The following is a 19,471-nucleotide window of genomic DNA, read 5'->3' as shown; positions in this document are numbered from 1 at the left end:
TTCCTATTGTGTGCTGTCCAATACTGCATACAATACTGTTAACTGAGGTCTCAGGTTTTCTATAGGATTATTGTTAGTTCTTGGCTTGTATATTCAATACCTTTTGAGTTTAAACCTAGAATTCCCTTAGTTGCTTTTTTTTTTGTAGCCTTATCAACCTGAAGCACAGTCTTTAATCTCCTGTGAACCTGTACCACCCAAATCATCCTCTTTACATCAGCGCTGAGCCTATTTCCATTCAGAAGATAATTACTGCCGTATTATTCTTTAATCGGAATGTAGTATCTCACACTTACTGATACTGAATCCCACATCACTTTTTAGCCCACATTCCCCAGTCTTATCAATATCCCTTTGTATTTCCTTTGGTCTCATAAAGGATTAAATATACTTCGTATTGTGATATCAGCAAATCTGGACATGACTCTGTCATGACCTGTATGTAAATAATATATATGCACCGTAAAGTGAAGTGTCCCCAGAACTGAACCCTGTGGGATACCTCTATTCACTTCCAGTGATTGTGTCACGCACGCCGGAAGTGCAATGATACACAATCATGGACGATCTCTGAAGAGTTATGAAAAACTGATTTTGTCTTTTTTAAAAAAAAACTTTATTTTAAAAAGTGAACAATGGTCCAAAATGGCCACCGAAGAAAAAGGGATTGGCCTTTTGTGTATTCAAACTGTCTGATAAAGACAAAGGACAAATCTGCAAAGTTAAAAGGTGTTAATCGAACCCATCCTGCACCTATTCTAAAACATTCCGCAATTGAATGTCGTCTTCTAAAACTGAAGGTGTTGAGTAGCCATGTCTTGGAGTATTATGTGATCATGGGCAAGAGACCAGATTGCCTTCTAACAGGAGGTGAGAGATAACAGTTTTACCTTTTCAAAAAAAAAAAGACAGCCAGTGAGAGAGAGAGAGAAAAAGAAGCAACATCCTAACAGCTTACATTCCGGCCAAGCCAGAAAACACATGCCCTGCTGCAGAATCTGACATCTACGTTATACAGCAGTGAGAGCTAGAAGTAACCCACCGTCTTCAACTGAACCTTCAATCAACAGAGAAATCTACAAACATCTCCGGCCTGCTTGATTTCCAAGAGAATTCAGCAGGTTTATTGTAACCTTCCAACCCCCGCACTAATAGTCACCCTCCTTTTCCCCTTTTCTGTCTGTGTGGGCGGGCGTGTGCACGAATGTGTGAGTGGATGCGGATGCGACAATTTTGGGATTAGGCATATTGATCAATAAACAATTGACTTTCTGCTTTTAAAATCTACACGAAAACCTGTTGCTGTCTGTTTATTTGAAAAATCAAGGGGCTGAACTCATAACTTGCAGTCAGGTGGGAAGTTGAACAGTGGAACCAACCATGTGGTTGTAATTGATAAACTGCCCTTAATTCCTACTCTTTTCTCCCATCTAACCAAATTTTAATCCAGTTTGCTGCCCTCCCCCTAATTCTGTAACCCTTACTACTTCTCTAGCAAGCTCCTATCTGGTATCTTATTGAAAGCTCTCCTAAAGTCCACTTACACTACATTTCTTCCACCTACCATGTCTATTACCACCTCAAAGAATTCTGAGGATTTTTGAAGACTTCCTTTTTGAAATTCCATGTGTGTATTTCTAACTTTTTTTTCTGTTATCTAGATACATGGAATCAATGGGAGACAGTGGCATAGTTCAATGTCACTGAACTAGTAATCCAGAGGTTCAAATCCCACCACTGCAGCTGGTGGAATTTAAATTCAATTAATTAATAAAACTGGAATTAAAAGCTAGTCTCCGTAATGGTGCCATGAAGCTATCATTGATTGACATTAAAACTCATCTGGTTCACTAATATCCTTTAGGGGAGGAAATCTGCTGTCCTCGCCTGGTCTGCCTACATGTGACTCCAGACCCACATCAATGTGATTTGAATCTTAACTGCTGTCTGAATTGGCCTAGCAAGCCACTCAGGTGTCAAGGGCAAGTAGGGATGGGCAACAAATGTTGGCCTTGCCAGTGATACCCACGTCCCATGAAAGAATAAAAAAAATTCCATTCTTAATTGAAGTCTCTAAAGTTTCCCATACTACAAAAGTTGTTCCCTCCAATCGGCAGATAACACACACAACATCCAGGCTAAATCTATGGGTTAAGTTCTTGCTCCAATTTAAATATGCACAGAAGCAAAAGCAGACAGTAAACTAGTGGCATTAATATTTATTGAAATGGTTCAGATCAGTCCAAGACTGAATTCCATTGTGTCATGTTTTTACATAATTCAGTAAACTGAAAGACTTCCTGATACTGTGTGTGAGCAGCAGCATCGCTTCCTTCAGCATAGGTCCAGATGTATTACACCCACAGATACACAAAGAAACCATTGCCTGGATTTTGCAATAATGTGAGGCTAGTAGCGCTCATGGTTATTATGGAGTAAATTGGACAGCAACATCAGGCTTCCGCACGTGTATTTAAACACTGAACTCTGAAAGTTGCTGATGCAGGTCTCCCACTCGTTCGCAGGGTGTACTGCAGCAGCTGTTGCTGATAAACTCTGCATTGAAAGGCATGCAGTGGCGTGAAGTTGAGGTACTTGACTACTAGTTTCCCCTCTAAAGATGGTAGAAAAGGTTAGGGGTGGTGCATTCAGGAGTAAGTAAAGCTTTACCAGTGTGGTGATTGATGAGTACTGCTAAACAATCTCTCTGGCTCTGAAAATTAAATTTTGCAAATGTAGAGTCTCATTCCTTAAGTTAATTGATAGAAACATAGAAAATAGCAGGGGTAGGCCATTCAGCCCTTCGGGCCGGCTCTGCCATTCAAAATTGCTGATCGTCTAATTGAGTACCTTGATCCCTTTGGCATTAAGAAATATATATATCTCCTTCTTAAATATATTTAATGACTTGACCTCCACTGCCTTCTGTGGTAGAGAATTCCACAGGTTCATCGCCCTCTGAGTGAAGAGATTTCTCATCTCCGTTCTAAATGGCATACCCCATATCCTGAGACTGTGACCCCTGGTTCTGGATGCCCCAACCATAGGGAACATTTAGTCTGTCTAGTCCTGTTAGAATTTTATAGATTTCCATGAGATCCCCTCTCATTCTTCTAAACTCTACTGAATGTAGGCTTAGTCATCCCAATCTCTCATACGTCAATCCTGCCAGCCCAGGAATCAGCCTAGTAAATCATCTTTGCACTCCCTCCATGGCAAGAACACCCTTCTTCAGGTAAGGAGAACAAAACTGCACACAATACTCCCAGATGTGGTCTCCTGAAGGCCCAGTATAACTGCAGTAAGACATTCTTGCTCCTGTACTCAAATCCTCTTGCAATGAAGGCCAACATACCGTTCGCCTTCCTAACTGCTTGCTGCACCTGAATGCTTGCTTTCAGTGACTAGTGTACAAGGCCACCCAGGTCTCGAAATGTTGGAGATTTTTTTAAAATTACTTTCGCAGTGTCTATCTCTTGTCCTTAATCCCACCTGTCTCTCTCAATCTTTATTCTACTTCCTGTACGTAATTTAAATACTAATTTATACATCCTGCTTTAGACTCTTTGTGCCTATGTGATGATTCTGCGATCTGATTGGTTGAAGAGCCACGTTGCTTCTTGCCCTGCTCACAGATGCCATACTTCCCCCATAGAGGGTGCCATGCTGAATCAGCCATTGGGTTTGAGAAAGTCTCCACTCTAAAGCCTGTGAAAACTTTGGGCAGCCATCAGCGAGGTGAACAGTGAGCATCGTTCCTTCACTGCTGATCTCAATCCGAGCCCATGGGTTTCTTTGAGGATGGAGATAGAGGCACTAGTAGTATCCCTGTATAGATGTTCAATGGGAAAAAGAATAATGAAGGCTGACTAACAGCAAATGTATCCATCCATGGTAGGAAAGATACTGGATTTGTTTCTAAAAGATCAGATAACAAAACATCTGGAGATGAACCTTTAACAAGTCAGCATGCATTTCTAAAAGAAAGATCATGTTGAACCAACCTTATTGAATTCTTTGAACTAAGAGTAGACCAGGACAATGCAGTGGATGTGATTTTTTTTTTAAATTCATTCATGGGATGTGGGTGTCACTGGCAAGGCCAGCATTTATTGCCAATCCCTAATTGCCCTTGAGAAGGTGTTATGCTGACATCTTGAATACAACAGTGACTTTTTAGGCCATTTCAGAGGGCCATATTACTGTGGGTCTGGAGTCACGTAGGCCTGACCAGGTGAGGATGGCAGGTTTCCTTCCCTGAAGGGCATTAGTAAGCCAGATGGGTTTTTAAAAAAAAAAGTTTGTGGGCTGTGGGCATCGCTGGCTAGGCCAGCATTTGTTGCCCATCCCTAATTGCCCTTCAACTAAGTGTCTTGTTCGGCCATTTCAGAGGGCATTTTAAGAGTCGACCACATTGCTGTAGGTCTGGAATCACATAGGCCAGACCAGGTAAGGACAGCAGATTTCCTTCCCTAAAGGCCACTAGTGAACCAGATGGGTTTTTAGGACAATCAACAATGGTTTCATGGTCACCAGTCAACTAGATTTTAATTCCAGATTTATTAATTGAATTCAAATTTCCTCATCTGCCGTGGTGGGATTCAAACCCATGTCCCTAGAGCAATAGCCTGGGCTCTGTATTGCTAGTGCAGTGACATTATCACTACGTCGCTGCCTTCCCTTATGACTATCCGATAGTTTCATGGTCACCATTACTGATCCTAGCTTTTGGTTCCAGATTTAGTTAATTCAATTAAAATTGCCCAGCGTGCTTGGTGGGATTTGAACTGATGCCCCAGATCATTAGTTCCACCTCTGGATTACCAATCCAGTCACATAATCACTATGCTATTCTACATAAACTTGCAGAACGCCTTTAATAAGGTGACACAAGAGACTTGTGACAAAGACCTGGGCTTGTGGTGACATGGTTTCATAATAGATTAAAAGTTGGCTGCAAAAGAGAAAACTGGGATTAGGAGTTGAGCGAAATTTATTGAACTAGCGAAAAGTGGGAAGTGGTGTCCAGTCTGGACCTGTGCTTGGATTAGTGTTGTCCACCATGTGCATAAATGATTTGGACTAGGAAACTGGAAGTATGGTGTCGAAACATGCAGATTACATCAATTTCGGGGGTAAAGTTAATGTGGAAGACTGCATCTAAAAATGGGCGGACTTTAACAGGCTTCCAAGAGTGGACGGATAAATGACAAATTAAATTCAGTATAGCAAAGTGTAAGATGATTCATTTTAGTAGAAGGAATAAGGCAGAGAAACCTCGCAAATGTACTCTGGCTGACTGGAATATATTGTCATCATGTGACCTTTGGTAAATTGGAAGAAGATACACTATACATAGAATATATCAGACTGAGGCTCATGCAATAAAGTAGCTGGCAAATGTATTAAACATTGAGTAAGTGAACAACAAGCAGGCAAATGAACAGTAATTACAGACTTGCCAATCTCTGTCATAAACGACAGAGACTCTTCTCTTGAGCAAGCCCTTAAAGCAAACAGTTGAAAAAAATGCCTTTAGTTTACCAGCAAGATTTTAGTTTGCCAGATTTAGTAGGGGAAGAGAGATAGTTGAGGTTATGCATAGTGGAAGAGAGATGGTTGAGATTATGTAGTGCACAGATTTGTGTAGGAGATGCCTTCCTATTTATTTTTTTTTAAAAACTATTCAAAGCTTCCTGTGGTTTTGCATGTGCCACAGAAAGTCTTCAAAATGTCACATAAAGGAAGAAGTTTCCTGAAAACTAGGTGTCTTGTTCATGGAGAATGGAATTCAATTGGCCTAGATAACAACGCTCCATTTTTTTTTTCCCCCCCAGGCTGTGGAGTCTAGAACTATGTGACCATGAGACCATTGTTTGTTGTAAAAACCTATCTGGTTCACTAATGTCCTTCAGGGAAGGAAACCTGCTGTCCTTACCTGGTCTGGCCTACATGTGATTCCAGACCCACAGCAATGTGGTTGATTCTTAAAATGCCCTCTGAAATGGCCTCGCAAGCTACTCAGTTCAAGGGCAATTAGGGATGAGCAATAAATGCTGGCCTTGCCAGCGATGCCCACATCCCACACAAAAAATTGTTTTAAAAAAACTAGTCAGAACTGAGATGAGAAATTTCTTCACTCAAAAGGGTGAACATCTTTGGAATGCCCTACCTCAGAGAACCGTGGATGCTCAGTCGTTGTGTATATTCAAGACAGAGATCGATTAGATTCTTGAAGACTCAGGGATATGGGGACAGTGAGGGAAGGTGGAGTTGAGGTAGAAGATCAGCCATGACTGAGTCATCAAAGGACTGTGCTCCTGGTCCTATTTCTTATGTTCAGTTACAGCAGCCGGTTGCCCTCCTGCTGTTTTTTGTATTTGTCTGAAACTAATTTAGCTATATGAAGGGACTTCCAGCTGTCTGAAAATCCATTTTTGAAGTTTGACCTGTCTTTTTTTTGTGACATCAAAATATCTATGCTCTAATTTTTTGTGTACAGTCGATGGTCTGAATGTTGCTTCACTCCCTAAGGATTTGTATGTGCTTCATTAATTCAGATAACTTGATGGAATTTATTTTTTTTCACTAGAAGTTATTAGTGTTTTAGGTATCTAATAAATATGTTCCCCATATTTCTTTCAGAGCTAAGCACCATAAATTGAAATACGGGACTGAGCTGAATCAAGGAGATATGAAGCCTCCAAATTATGACTCTGGTAAGATATGACTACTGAAGATTGCATTTCACAAAGTAACAAACGCATCTTCAGGTATCACCAAACTTTGTCATTGAATTGTGAAACCTTGATAATGGAAAGGCATTGAATTTGGCTATAAATTCGAAACCTTGAAGTCACTGGGCTTATGGTGTAAGCAAAAAGTAAATTTATGAATTGCATTAAAAGATGTCTTAGTGAAAGTTGCAGAAGGTTCTGTAAGATGTTGGAAAATCATTTTGTACACTAATACTGAGTTTTGTTCAGAAACGTAAAGGTTCAATATTATTAAATGCAAGTATGTATTTGTGTGGGATAGAAGGTGAAGTGACCTTTAATCTTTGGGATTGAGACATGATACCAGTAAGAATTCAGGAAGATTTATGGTAGGAACTACTTCTACATTTTCTCAATATTTGACCCCCTTTTTAAAAAAAAATATTTTTGACTTTATCAGTTTGTTTTCTTGTCCTTGCTTCTCTGGTCACTTTATTTTATTTTTTATTTAGAGATACAGTACTGAAACAGACCCTTTGGCCCACCAAGTCTGTGCCGACCAACAACCACCCATTTATACTAACCCTGCAGTAATCCCATATTCCCTGCCACCTACCTACACTAGGGGCAATTTATAATGGCCAATTTACCTATCAACCTGCAAGTCTTTGGCTGTGGGAGGAAACCGGAGCACCTGGCGAAAACCCACACGGTCACAGGGAGAACTTGCAAACTCCGCACAGGCAGTACCCAGAATCGAACCTGGGTCCTTGGAGCTGTGAGGCTGCGGTGCTAACCACTGCGCCGCCCTTTTATTTGTAATCACCCTAGTCTTGCTTGCCAGCTTCTCAAACCAGGTGTTTTTATTTGTCTTGCATTAATGGGCGTACCCAGGTTTACCTACAGGTTCTTCTTAATCGTTTAGTGTCAGCTCCAGAAACATGGGATCACGCATTCATTAGGCAAGGGAGAGTCTGTGCTGAGTAGACCACCACATAGATTGTTATTGTGGCACCTACTGTGTCTTATTTTAAACCAATAATCTCGATTCAGAAGCTCAGTGATGACTAGTTAGATTTGCCAACAGTGTGAAAATCTTGAGTGAGTCTGAGGAGGCAGCTTGAGAATTGCGTATGAGTTGGATTAAATATGTAAGTGGGTGGAATACTGACATTTAATAGGGACATGTGTAAAATACTGTACATAATGGGCCTGTTTAGATCATTTGGTTCATGGTTTGTATTAATTTTTTTTAAAGTAACTTTTAATTTGGGAATTGATTTTTTTTTTAAATGCAAGACAAATAAAAACACCTGGTTTGAGAAGCTGGCAAGCAAGACTAGGGTGATTACAAATAAAAGGGCGGCCCATGTTTATTTAATAAGTTCATATTGGGAAGTGTAAAGACCCTATACAATGGAAACCCTTCTTAACTTGTTGATGGAGTGGGTGTCTGCAGCTGCATCAGTCAGGGGTTTAAATTATTCATATGATCTCCCAGATCAAAGAAAAGATTTGGAGTTGGAAATCAGTTTAAATTGCTATCTGTGACATCCCATATGTACCATTGGCTTTGGAGATAGATGTTGCTAGGGAGATGCCTTTTGGGTCAGATTTTTTTGGGTGCTTGCTGTCAGTCGGTTGGTTTTTAGTCAGTCGGTTGGTTTTTAGTCAGTCGGTTGGTTTTTAGTCAGTCGGTTGGTTTTTAGTCAGTCGGTTGGTTTTTAGTCAGTCGGTCAGTTGGTGTCGAAAGCAAAGACTCCATTGGGCCCTCCGCGGGGGGCCTCCGTGCTGTCCCTCTGCGGGGGGCCTCCGCATGTCCATTTCAGCTTGAAAGCTTTCAAATCCTGCCTGTTGACTGACCACCTTCACATACCCCAGCTACAATTAGAAACCCCATTGGAGAAAATCATCCGCATGGCTGTCTTCAAGAGACTCACCGAACCAGTCGTCTACATCTTCAAACTAAGCCTCAGGGCCACTGAATTCAGCAAGACACCAGCCAAATCACCAATCTCCACAGACTGCATACCTTTTTCTATGGCCTCCAACTCGACCAATCTACCTGTCCCCACTCTGTAACCTATTTGTGTGTGTGATGAGAGAAGGTTAAAGTTGGCGCTTTGTTATTTTATTAGTTCGGTTTAGGTACAGTAAAGTTAACCTCGTTCTTAACTCAAGGCAACCTGTCCGATTGGTTCTTGTTATGATCATAGCAAGTAACCAAACATCTACTGAATTGGCCAGTACATCCACTTTAAGAAAGAATTAAACCTGTTGTGGTCTAACAAGGAGAGGGAAAAGAGGGCAGCCCTTCAACCCCTTCAACCCCTCCTCACTTAACTGTAACATATGGTTCTCCTCCCTTGAACTCTACGTTGCTACCTCCCTGCTGGATTTCAGCACCTCCCTCTCCTACCCTCCCTTCCTTTTCCTTTTCCCTTCTTTCTTTACATGCACAGTTTATCTTGCACAATTTAATGCAGTTCTTAATGTCTTCCTGTACGCGAGGTACATGTGAAAGAAAATGAAAGTTTAGCCCTGCATCAGAGCCTTTCAGTGCACCTTACACACTGCCGCATATTCCCACATACATCAAACCTTCAAATAGTGTAAGTTGTTAAAGTGAAAATATAGGTTTCAAAGCCCTTCCCTGAGTAAGAATATGAAGTTAGAAATTCATATTCCTTAGTAGAATGGCATCTACAAGACTATGCCGAGCTACATTTTTTTTATGATTCTCAAAAGCCTTCAATAAGCTTGATTATAATGTGCAAAATTACATTGTTGGACTTAATAATGCAAGTTGCTTTGAAGTACTGGTACAAACTGCTGTCTTGTATAAATGTTTTATGATTCTGTTTTAGGCATGAGTGCCACAATTGATTAGACTCTGACCTTTGACTTCAGAAGTGGGTTTGAATCAGCCCAGACTGATGAGATGAAAGTCTCTTCTGTCTTGCAGTATGGAAATGTCTGAAACCAGTTCCTCATAACTGTGAACTGCAGGCTGATTGGTATTAAAATTGGTCACAAGATTCAGAAGAGTCCCTTAAGCCATTTTTGATCATCTCCTCCAGCTTACCAATCCTACAATTTTTTTGACCAACTGGAAGTCTGATGTGTGTAGAAATTTATTACTGAGTCTTCTAACTGTTGAGAACCTAGAGTTTGTTTTAAAGAACCCACACCCATTCTTCATAGAAACGCACTCCACTTCAGGTCTAAAGACAACAGCCACTTCTCATGATCTCTCAAGTGTGCACAGGGGTACTGTTTGTGGTAGCCAGCTAAAACGATGCAACTTGCTAGTCTCGGGTACTGATGAGGTTTTTACTGCTAATCCAACTCTGGCCATCCAACTCATGATATGTTGAATTACATGGACAGAATTCTAGCCCTCAATGATGGCTCTACCCTTTCAAGCCCCATTAATAAGCTTGATTCACCACAATAATATTCTAGCCACAGGGTGCCTGGTATATGAAATGAAAACTGTCATACTTGTGCCGTAGTAGATGCCTGCAGCAGTAGAATGTGCATCTAACAGCCAAAGTGAGAGCACTCAGTGTTAGCACTGGGTGACTAGAAAGTATTTCATTTCCCAGCAGCAACATTGGTCAACTTGAGCATGAAGTTCACTAAGATTTTTAAAAATAAATTTATTTTCTTTCTGAAGATACATGCAGCGTTCCGAGAGTCAAGTGCACGAAGGTAATGCATTTGAAATTACAAAACTAATCTGTTAAAAATTATGTTTAAACCTTCATATTAGTTGTGCTTGTTAAAAATATTCAGATTTAAGCTAGTTAATGGAACATTCCCAGAAGCAACTCAGATGTCCTGACAGTTTCATGTAATAGAGTTGTATAGTACTTCCGGAGTGGTTTCTGCTTCTTAGCAGTACAAGAATTGCAGGTGTAACTGCAGCTGAACAGTTGGCAAGCATTTGGGGCTGCATGTGAAGGGCACCTTAGAAGTAGTCTTGCACAATTTCAGCAACAGCAACAACTTGTATTTATATAGTGCCTTTAACGTAATAAAACATCGCAGCGTGCTTCACAGGAGCATTATAAAACAAAATATGACACTGAGCCACATAGGGTGATATTAGGTCAGATGACCAAAAGCATTGTCAAAGAGGTAAGTTATAAGGAGTGCCTTAAAGGAGGAAAGCAAGGTAGAGAGGTGGAGGGAGGGTAAGCTAATACTTGGGACTTAAGCAACTGAAGGTGCGGCCACCAAAGGTGGATGTTACAGACAGGTGGAAAGTGGTGTGGATGGTTCCCAACGTTTGTCCCCGAACTGACCACAATCGTGTTTAGTTAAAAATAGTGAGTTAGTCCCAGAGTGTTTTTTTAGGGTCAAATAAGCAGACAAATGACAGGTTTAAAAAAAAACTATTTTTACACAAATCCTGAAATAGTTGCATCCTTAGCCCCATGCACATTCACTCTCACACATATACACAAGAATAGATAGAGAGAAAAAAGTAGGATATAGTTCAGAGTGAGGTAGATGTTCATGGTTTACGGTAAACCTATTAAATCTTCTCAGGACCATCTCTTGTCAAGGCACAGACCTGGGTATTTGAATTCTTGAACATGTTGAGGTGTTGTAAATTTCTGCTGGTTAAGACTTCAGACTGGCAGTGGTGGTCACTTTAAGTTCTCTGCTGCAGCAGGTGTAGAATTAGCAACAGGGTTTCTTTGTGCTGGTCCGATCTCACAGCCTTTAGTTGGACTGCTTTCTGAGGTGTTGGCTTGATCTCCCTCTCTCCCTCCCAGAGGGCTATCTTTTTAAGGTAAAAATCCATCAAATTGGAGTTTGCTATGAGACAAATGGCCCTCCCCTCTGGGGTAACCACACAATGGACCAAGATGTGGAGACCATGGCTATCGAATGATGTCTGAATGGGGACCATTCTGTTAACACTGTGCTATTTTGCACCTATTCAATTTTGGTTTGGGCTGAGAGTCCATCCGTCTCCAGAATTCTTTGTTAGTTCGTTCATGTCAATAAGAGTCATTAATATGCAATAGTGCTCCTTTCAATTTTAAAGGAGTTCTCTCCAGAGCTATTTCAGCCAAGGTTAACTAGTTCAATTTTTTTTCAGGCAGGTTTGTTGACTTCTAGTACAAAATGGGTCATGTGACTGCTACTCCATTTTGCCTGTGGTTTTGTTTAACAATTGACTTTTTTTTAATTCACAATTCTTCCATTTCATTGTTTATTTCATCATGGCTCCTTCTGTGCATGACATGGAGCAATTAAAATTGGAAATGCTCAGGAGGCCAGAATTCGAGGAGCACGGATAGCTTGGACTGCTATGGGGCTGGAGGAGATTAGAGATGGGGATGGGTGAGGTCATGGAAGAATTTTAAAATGAGGATGGGAATTTTAAAATCAAGACGTTGCGTGACCAGGAGCCAATGTAGGTCAGTGAGCACAGGGGTGACAGGTGAACAGGACTTGGTGTGAGTTAAGACATGGCAGCAGAGTTTTAGATGACAAGTTTATGGAGGGTGGAATGTGGGAGACCAGCCAGGAGTGCGTTACAATAGTCAAGTCTGGAGGTAACGAGGGGATGAATGAGGGTTTCAGCGGCGGATGAGCTGAGACAGGGGCGTAGTTGGGTGTTGTTAGAGGTGGAAATATTTGCTCTTAATAACAGTGTGAATGAGGTTGAAAGTTGAAGGTTGCTAACAGACTGGCTTAATCTTGGACTGTTGCCAGCTAGAGGGATGGAGTCATTAGCTTGGGAACAGAATTTGGAGCAGGGATTGAAAACAGTGGCTTCAATTTTCCCAATATTTAATTGGAGGAAATTTCTGCTCATCCGGTACTGAATGTCGGGTCAGCAGTCTTGATAGTTTAGCAACAATGGAGGAGTCGAGAGAGGCAGTGGTGATGTAGAGCTGGGTGTCATCAGTGTATATGTAAAAACTAATGCTGTGCTTTTGGGTGATGCCAAAGGGCAGCATGTAGATGAGAAATAGAGGACCCAGGATAGATCCTTGGGGAACACCGGAAGTATTTGTGGGGGAGCAGGAAGAGAAGCCATTGCAAGTGATTCTCTAGCTCCAATTAGAAGATAAGAATGGAACCTGGTGAGCGCAGCCCCACCCAGCTGGACGACAGTGGAGAGGCATTGTAGGGGATGTTGTGGTCAACCGTGTCAAAGGCTGCAGACAGGTCAAGAAGGATGAGGAGGGAAAGTTTACCTTTGTTGCAGTCATATAGTATGTCATTTGTGGCTTTAAGTGTTTCGGTATTGTGGCAGGGCCAGAAACCTGATTGAGGGATTCAAACATGGAGTTCTGGGAAAGATGGGAATGGATTTGGGAGATGACAACACATTCAAGGGCTTTGGAGAGGAAACAGCTTCGAGATGGGATGATAGTTTGCAATGGCAGTGGAGTCGAGGGTGGCTGTTTTGAAGGGTGGTGACAGATTTAAAGGAGAGAGGGACAGAATTTGAAGGAGTGCAGGGGTGGGTATAAATTCAAACTTCGGTTTTGAAGTCTTAAGAAAAGCCCAGACAGTCTAATGTAGAAGGTGTTCCCGATTAGGCACTCTGGACTCAACACTGAGTTCAACAACTTCAGACCATGACTGCCATTTTGATTTGTTTTTTACCATGTGCCAGTCTTAAACTTGTTCATGTTTTTGCTTTCGGACAGAGCTATTCATTATTCTGCCATTAACACTCTCTCTGGGCAAATGTTTGGTCTTTACTACAACAGTTACTAGTCCCTTTGCCTTTTGTTCCATGACATCTTTGTCATGTAATCTCTTTTGCCCTCTGCCTATCACAGACCTTCCCTTTTGTTCTTCTTTCCTCCCCACCCCCTTCACTTGCTCCAAGCTTATTACATTTCTAACCTTTGCCAGTTCTGATGAAAGGTCACAGACCTGAAACGTTAACTGTGCTTCTCTCTCCGCAGATGCTGCCTGATCTGCTGTATATTTACAGCACTTTGTTTTTATTTTAGATTTCCAGCATTCACAGTATTCTGCTTTTATTTTAATGTTGAAAGGGAGTTGACTGCTCCCTGTTCTTTCTAACGTTACACATGTAATGCTCAGTTAAGAGACTGTTAACAGAGCTCTACTTTCCCCTGACTGAAGATGTAATTGGGGAAGTGTAACTTTTTACTGTTGGCTCACAACAATCTTCAGCTGATACCTGACTCCAATTATGCCTGCAGTAAGATTGCTAATGAGTCAATAGAGGAGTGAGGAATTCAGTCTGAATCATTGTTTTTCTAGATGAAGGAAATGAAAATGAAATACAGACAACACAAAATAATCAGTTAACGTGGAAACAAGGGCGGCAGCTCCTTCGTCAGTGAGTATCTGCAGTCACTTTTATTTCAAAAGTACTTTGTGATTCTGTCTTCAGTATTTTTTGTATTGTGAGTTGTGAACTGCTTTTCTTATTCAAAGTCAGGTGTATAAAATTGGTAGAATACAGTCTTGCATTTTAAATTAACATTTTTAAACGTTACGTAAGAATCATTGTGCGCCGGATCGGAATGAAAGATTCTGGATAGGATGCTGGTTGTTCTCCAATGTTAAATGGCCTAGTAGGTTCAGTTTGCATATGAAGACTCGATGCTTAAAAATTTGAATGTTTCTGCTACTGTGTTTGATGTAAATTCATTTTTGAAAGGCTCCCACCACTGCAGCCGCCCCCCCGCACCCCCCCAACCACACCAACCAATCTAAACAAGGAAACTGCTGAGTTTCTTCGTGCAGGCAATGCAATGAATGGTGAATTGTTAACAATAGCCCTGTGCTGGGAGCTTTCATTTCCTAGTGACTATAGAGGCTGGTACTGAAAGAGACGCATCACTTTGACCCTGCAGCTGGTACGGGTGATTTTTCTTTTCCTAGTACCCACTGCAGTTAAGCAGAGTGTAGAAAAGGTGTGTACGTTCTCTTTGTAGCTGTTCTATTTTGCTGAACAAGTTGTGATGAGATTTCACAAAATTGTCGCTATGCTTAAAAAAAAAAAAATGCTCCGATTCACTCTTTCCCTAGATACTTACAGGAGGTGGGTTACACAGATACCATAATAGACGTGAAGTCAAGGCGAGCACGGGCACTACTTGGCCTCTCCAGTGATGACCTAGATAAGTTATCAGAAAACAATCTGGAGCCAGTTGTAAATGGTGGAGAAACTCTAATAAAAGGAACAGACATGATCGGGTAAGTTCTGATACTTAATGCTACCAGTATACATTTACTTTGGGTTTGGGTTTATGATAAATTGAGTATTACACAAAAAGTATGTTCCACAGCATTGAAGAGTATTGGATTGGTGTGTTTTTCACTCTTTTTCTTTGGTATATTTCATTTTCTGTATTGTGACAATTACATGTCATAACAGGAAAGAATTATAATTTAATAATCCCTGTAAGAATAGTTAGCGAACCTTATACCTACTAACTGATATTTTGCTTTGCATTAATCCAGAGTTATATACTTGAAAAGGAAAGATTTAGAGTGCTATGAGGCAAGAGCAGGGGAGTGAGACTAATTGGATAGCTCTTTCAAAGCAATGATGCAACAAGTGGAATGACTTCCTTTTGTGCTGTAAGATTGTATAAGAAAATATTGAGGCATGCTTCTGGCGAAAATAGCTATTCCTACTTTTTTTTTTTGCCGACTATTTTTTTGAGTCCATTTTGTGCATCAAAAGAAAACTGTTCAAAAAGTCTGATCACGCTCCAGATGCTCTCACTTTGATAATTTTGCATCTATAGGTTTGATGCTCTCATCTCAAAAGGAGTGAGAAATATATGGAGGTTCTTTTACTTGTTGTATTATAGGAAAAGAAAAATGAAGAGCAGGTCCCCACCAAGAGCCTTTCACGTATCTTTTACTGAGCAAATATGAATAGATTTGGGAGCAACTTGCTCATCGACTGGGGAATAATGCATGGGGGTGGGTGAAGAGAAACACTGAAAAGAAAGGACAAGATTTTGTAGATTGCTGCAGAATTTTGCCTTTTACCACTTAGAGAATAACAACATACTACTTTTTGCCCCAAATCTTTTATAAATTGCCTGTATTGAAAAAAATACATTCAAGATTATACAATATAATTTTGAATGTTTGATTTGTTAAAGGAATTCCCGAGAGAAAGTTAAACCACTTCCAACTGATTCAGCAGATGTACTGGAAACATTTAGTTTTCTTGAAAATGCGGCAGCAGAATTTAGTGATGAAGATGAAGACGATGAAAATGATGGGAGAGAGAGAACAATTATCGATAGTTCGGTAGGTTAAATGATAGAGCACGTGGACAAATGTGGTGAAGAAGTAGTTTGACAGTGTATTTGTGGTAAATGTGTATAATGAATTCTGTAAAGTTTTCTTCTGAAGACATTCAGTAATAGTCCTCTGATCATATTAATGTAAAACTACTTATTTCTAGAGGACCTGACTTGTGTGCAAAGATGCAACATTTACCAGATTTTAAGATTGTTTATCATGTAATATACTGTAACAGGCTTTTTTTATTTTATACTATCTTTGAAAATACTATTTCAAGTAGTGCTCTTTGACCATCTAAGCAGTTGTAAGTGACTGGTTAGTTCAGCTATGGTGAATCTTTCAAGGATGAAGAGTCAGTAAAAGAAATTGTGCACCAACCAAAAGGCACAAGCTTTAAATCTACAAATCTGACAAACTCAGCGATACTCCATGTACACTGCAGCGAATGTTAAGATACAGAAGGCAATCGGCTTCATCACTGTGTGAACTGAGACCAGTCAGGAAAACATACGGTTCCTCCCTGACTCTTTTGGGCACTCATAGAATCATAGAATGGTTACATCACAGAAAGAAGCCATTTAGCCCAATGTGTCCATCCCAGCTCTCTGCAAGAGCAACTCAGCTAGTCCCACTCCCCTGCAAATTTTGTCTTCAGGTGCTTATCCAATTCCCTTTTGAAAGCCACCATTGAATCTGCCTCCACCACAGTCACCGCATCAAGTTTACAAAAATTGTAGCTATTCGTGATCAGACATAATTAACTACATCCACATCCTCCTCTACATCTGAATTTCCTTTAGGACTGTACAGGACCAGAAAAGACAGTTTCCAAAGGTCAGGCTTCTAACCCCACTTTATCTCTGATAACCTTCAATTGTTGAGTCTGCCCAAAATTTATTCTACACCCTCTTAAGTTATAAATTTCTGTGTTTGCCGTACCTCCCTGTGTAGGTTGTTCCATGTGTTCACCTTTGCATGAAGAAATTATCATAATTGGGAAATGACTTTTTTTCTGTACTAAAACCGGAGTTATGTTTCCTTATCCTAGAGCTGGTGTTACTTTTGCGCATCATTTTACAATCCAGTTTACATATTCCCTTGAATATCTTAAATACTTGAACAAAATCACCTTGAAACTGCTTCCCCTCCACTGAGCTGTTGTTGTATCTGGTCTGCGCCTCTCTGAATGAAGTGCCATATGGCCTGGGGTAATTCTTTGCTTCCAACTGTTGAGGCCCTGCTCTTTAACCTGGCACTTAACTCCTCAAGTTCATTTGGAGACTTCCATCCTGCTCTTTCCTGAGTCATTGGTTCTAATGTATCACAACTTCAAGCTGTTCACTCTCACTTCCCAGAATCTTTCCCACTGGTTCTATTTTGTCCTTTACCCTCATACAGCGCCTCATTCAGGTAACATCTACAGGGAAGGCTGCCATTCCACTTGAATAATAGATCTTCAACTACTGCTTACCTTTTCTTCTGCTTCACTCCAGTCCCTTCTGACTCACCCTTTGCTTAGTAGTGTTACTTGTTATCACCTTCCCAGGAGTCAGTGTCCTTGTCTGTAACATGAGTACTTAAGCAGCTATCACAAAACTTCAGACCCTCTTGAGTTTCCAGTATTGTCTTCACCAGAGTCCTCCTTTCCTCACTGCAGGTGATCAACTTCCCATGCTCAGCCTTGTTATTACTCTCTAATTGTGGGTTCATCACTTGCAATGCTTCATTCCAGCAATTATATCTGTAGTACACAGTGCCTCTAACAGTTTCTCAATCTGTCAATTTTGCTTTATTGAGCCTGCCTTGAGGAACTTGTACCTGCCCTGTACACTCCCACATCATGCAAGTTCTATGCAATGCTTGCTTCCATTGCGCTACTAAGTTGCCTAAAAATACAGTAAATAAAAGTAGCTTTAAAGCAATTGTATTTCGGTGCTAAGTTCTAGTTTAGGCCATACTCACTATTCACTCAGGTGGCTTCTCCAGTTCGAAAGCCTTCCCACTTGCTTTCTCTTATGATGCTGATTAATTTGTGTTAAATGAGGGTCAATGTAAATATAGACAACTTACTAAACAACCAATCAAAATATACATACCCACCAGTACACTCCACATCATTAGTTAAACAACATATTCATCACTTGCAAAAGCAACCCCACAAAAAATAACCCAGCCAAACTGTGACTTTTGGTGTGCTTTATTACACTTGGATTAATGTTCTCTCACACACTGTGCATTATGCATGCGCACACACTTGCTGTGGTGGAAGCTTATAATACTGAACAATGAACTGGAATTGTATGCAGTAGACAGCATATATGACAAATTCGCTTTTCAGAAATATTCCTTGTGCTATCGTGTGGAAGAGTTTTTCCTGTTTTGGACTTTGCACAAAAATTGCTTTAAACTTAAATCTGTTCAGGAGAAATACTACAATCACGAGTATTTATAGAGCACCTTTAACACAATAAAGCATTAAGGAGCTTCACAGGAGCATAATACAACAAAATATGATAGTTGCATGAGCTATGAGGGTAAATGACCAAAAGCTTGGTCAAAGAGGTAGGTTTTGAGGAGTGTCTTAATGGAGAAAAGCAAGTTAGAGACAGAGAAGTTTAGGGAGGGAATTCCAGAGCTTGGGAACCAGGCAGCTGAAGGCACAGCCAACTATGGTGGAGTGGTTAAAATCGCGGTAGCTCCAGAGGGCAGAATTGATGGAGCACAAATATCTTGGCAGGTTGGTCAGACAGACTAGCTGGAGGAGATTAGAGAGATTGGGAGAGGGGAGGCCATGGAGGGATTTGAAAACCAGGATGAGAATTGTAAAATGGGGTTTGGTGTGAGTAAAGATGTAGGCAGCAGAGCTTTGAATGAGCTCAAGTTTACAGAGAGTAAAATGGGGGAGGTTGGCTTGGAGTGTATTAGAAATGTCAAATCAGGAGGTAGCAAAGGCATGGATGAGTGTTTCAGCAGCAGATGAACTGCTGTGTGGGGGTAGTGTGGTGGAATAAGGCACTATTACGCAGATGGAAATAGGCGGGTATGCGGTTGGATGCTCATTTCGGGATCAAAATAGACACCAGGGTTACAAATAGTCTAGTTCAGCAGCGGGCAGTTGCCAGGAAGAAGGATTGAGTTGGTGACTAGGGAGCGGTTTGTGACAGGGTCTGAAGACAATGGTTTCAGTCTTTGTAGTATTTAATTGGAGGAAGTTTCTGCTCATTCAGCACTAGATGTCGGACAAGGAGTCTGATAATTTAGAGACCTTGGTGAGTTAGAGCTGGATGTCATCCGTGTACATGTGGATACAGCCTAGTTAAGATGAGATAACATGACCCAAGAGCACTTTTGGTGTCTGATATAACTTTTTTTTTTGACTACCCCATATATTGTATGTACACTGTCCTGTGAAAACAACAACAAATTGAATTTATGCAGTACCTTTAACATAGAAAAATGCTTCAAAGTAC

The 19,471-nt window shown here is 40.8% G+C and overlaps 1 protein-coding gene across 1 annotated transcript in view; it reads left to right on the top strand.

Annotated features, from left to right (window-relative positions):
* strn (striatin, calmodulin binding protein) overlaps positions 1–19,471 on the top strand; it is a 103,838-nt gene that overhangs the window by 45,528 nt on the left and 38,839 nt on the right. Inside the window, exons 3-6 of the mRNA XM_068020438.1 lie at positions 6,646–6,719; positions 13,989–14,067; positions 14,763–14,930; positions 15,854–16,004. Coding sequence (XP_067876539.1) covers positions 6,646–6,719; positions 13,989–14,067; positions 14,763–14,930; positions 15,854–16,004 — 472 coding nt within the window. The remainder of the gene's footprint in view (positions 1–6,645; positions 6,720–13,988; positions 14,068–14,762; positions 14,931–15,853; positions 16,005–19,471) is intronic.

This window comes from Heterodontus francisci, chromosome 3 (assembly GCF_036365525.1).
Source record: "Heterodontus francisci isolate sHetFra1 chromosome 3, sHetFra1.hap1, whole genome shotgun sequence".
Lineage (NCBI taxonomy): Eukaryota > Metazoa > Chordata > Chondrichthyes > Heterodontiformes > Heterodontidae > Heterodontus > Heterodontus francisci.
Note: the sequence above shows the minus strand (reverse complement) of the source record. Positions and strands in the feature narration are given on the sequence as shown.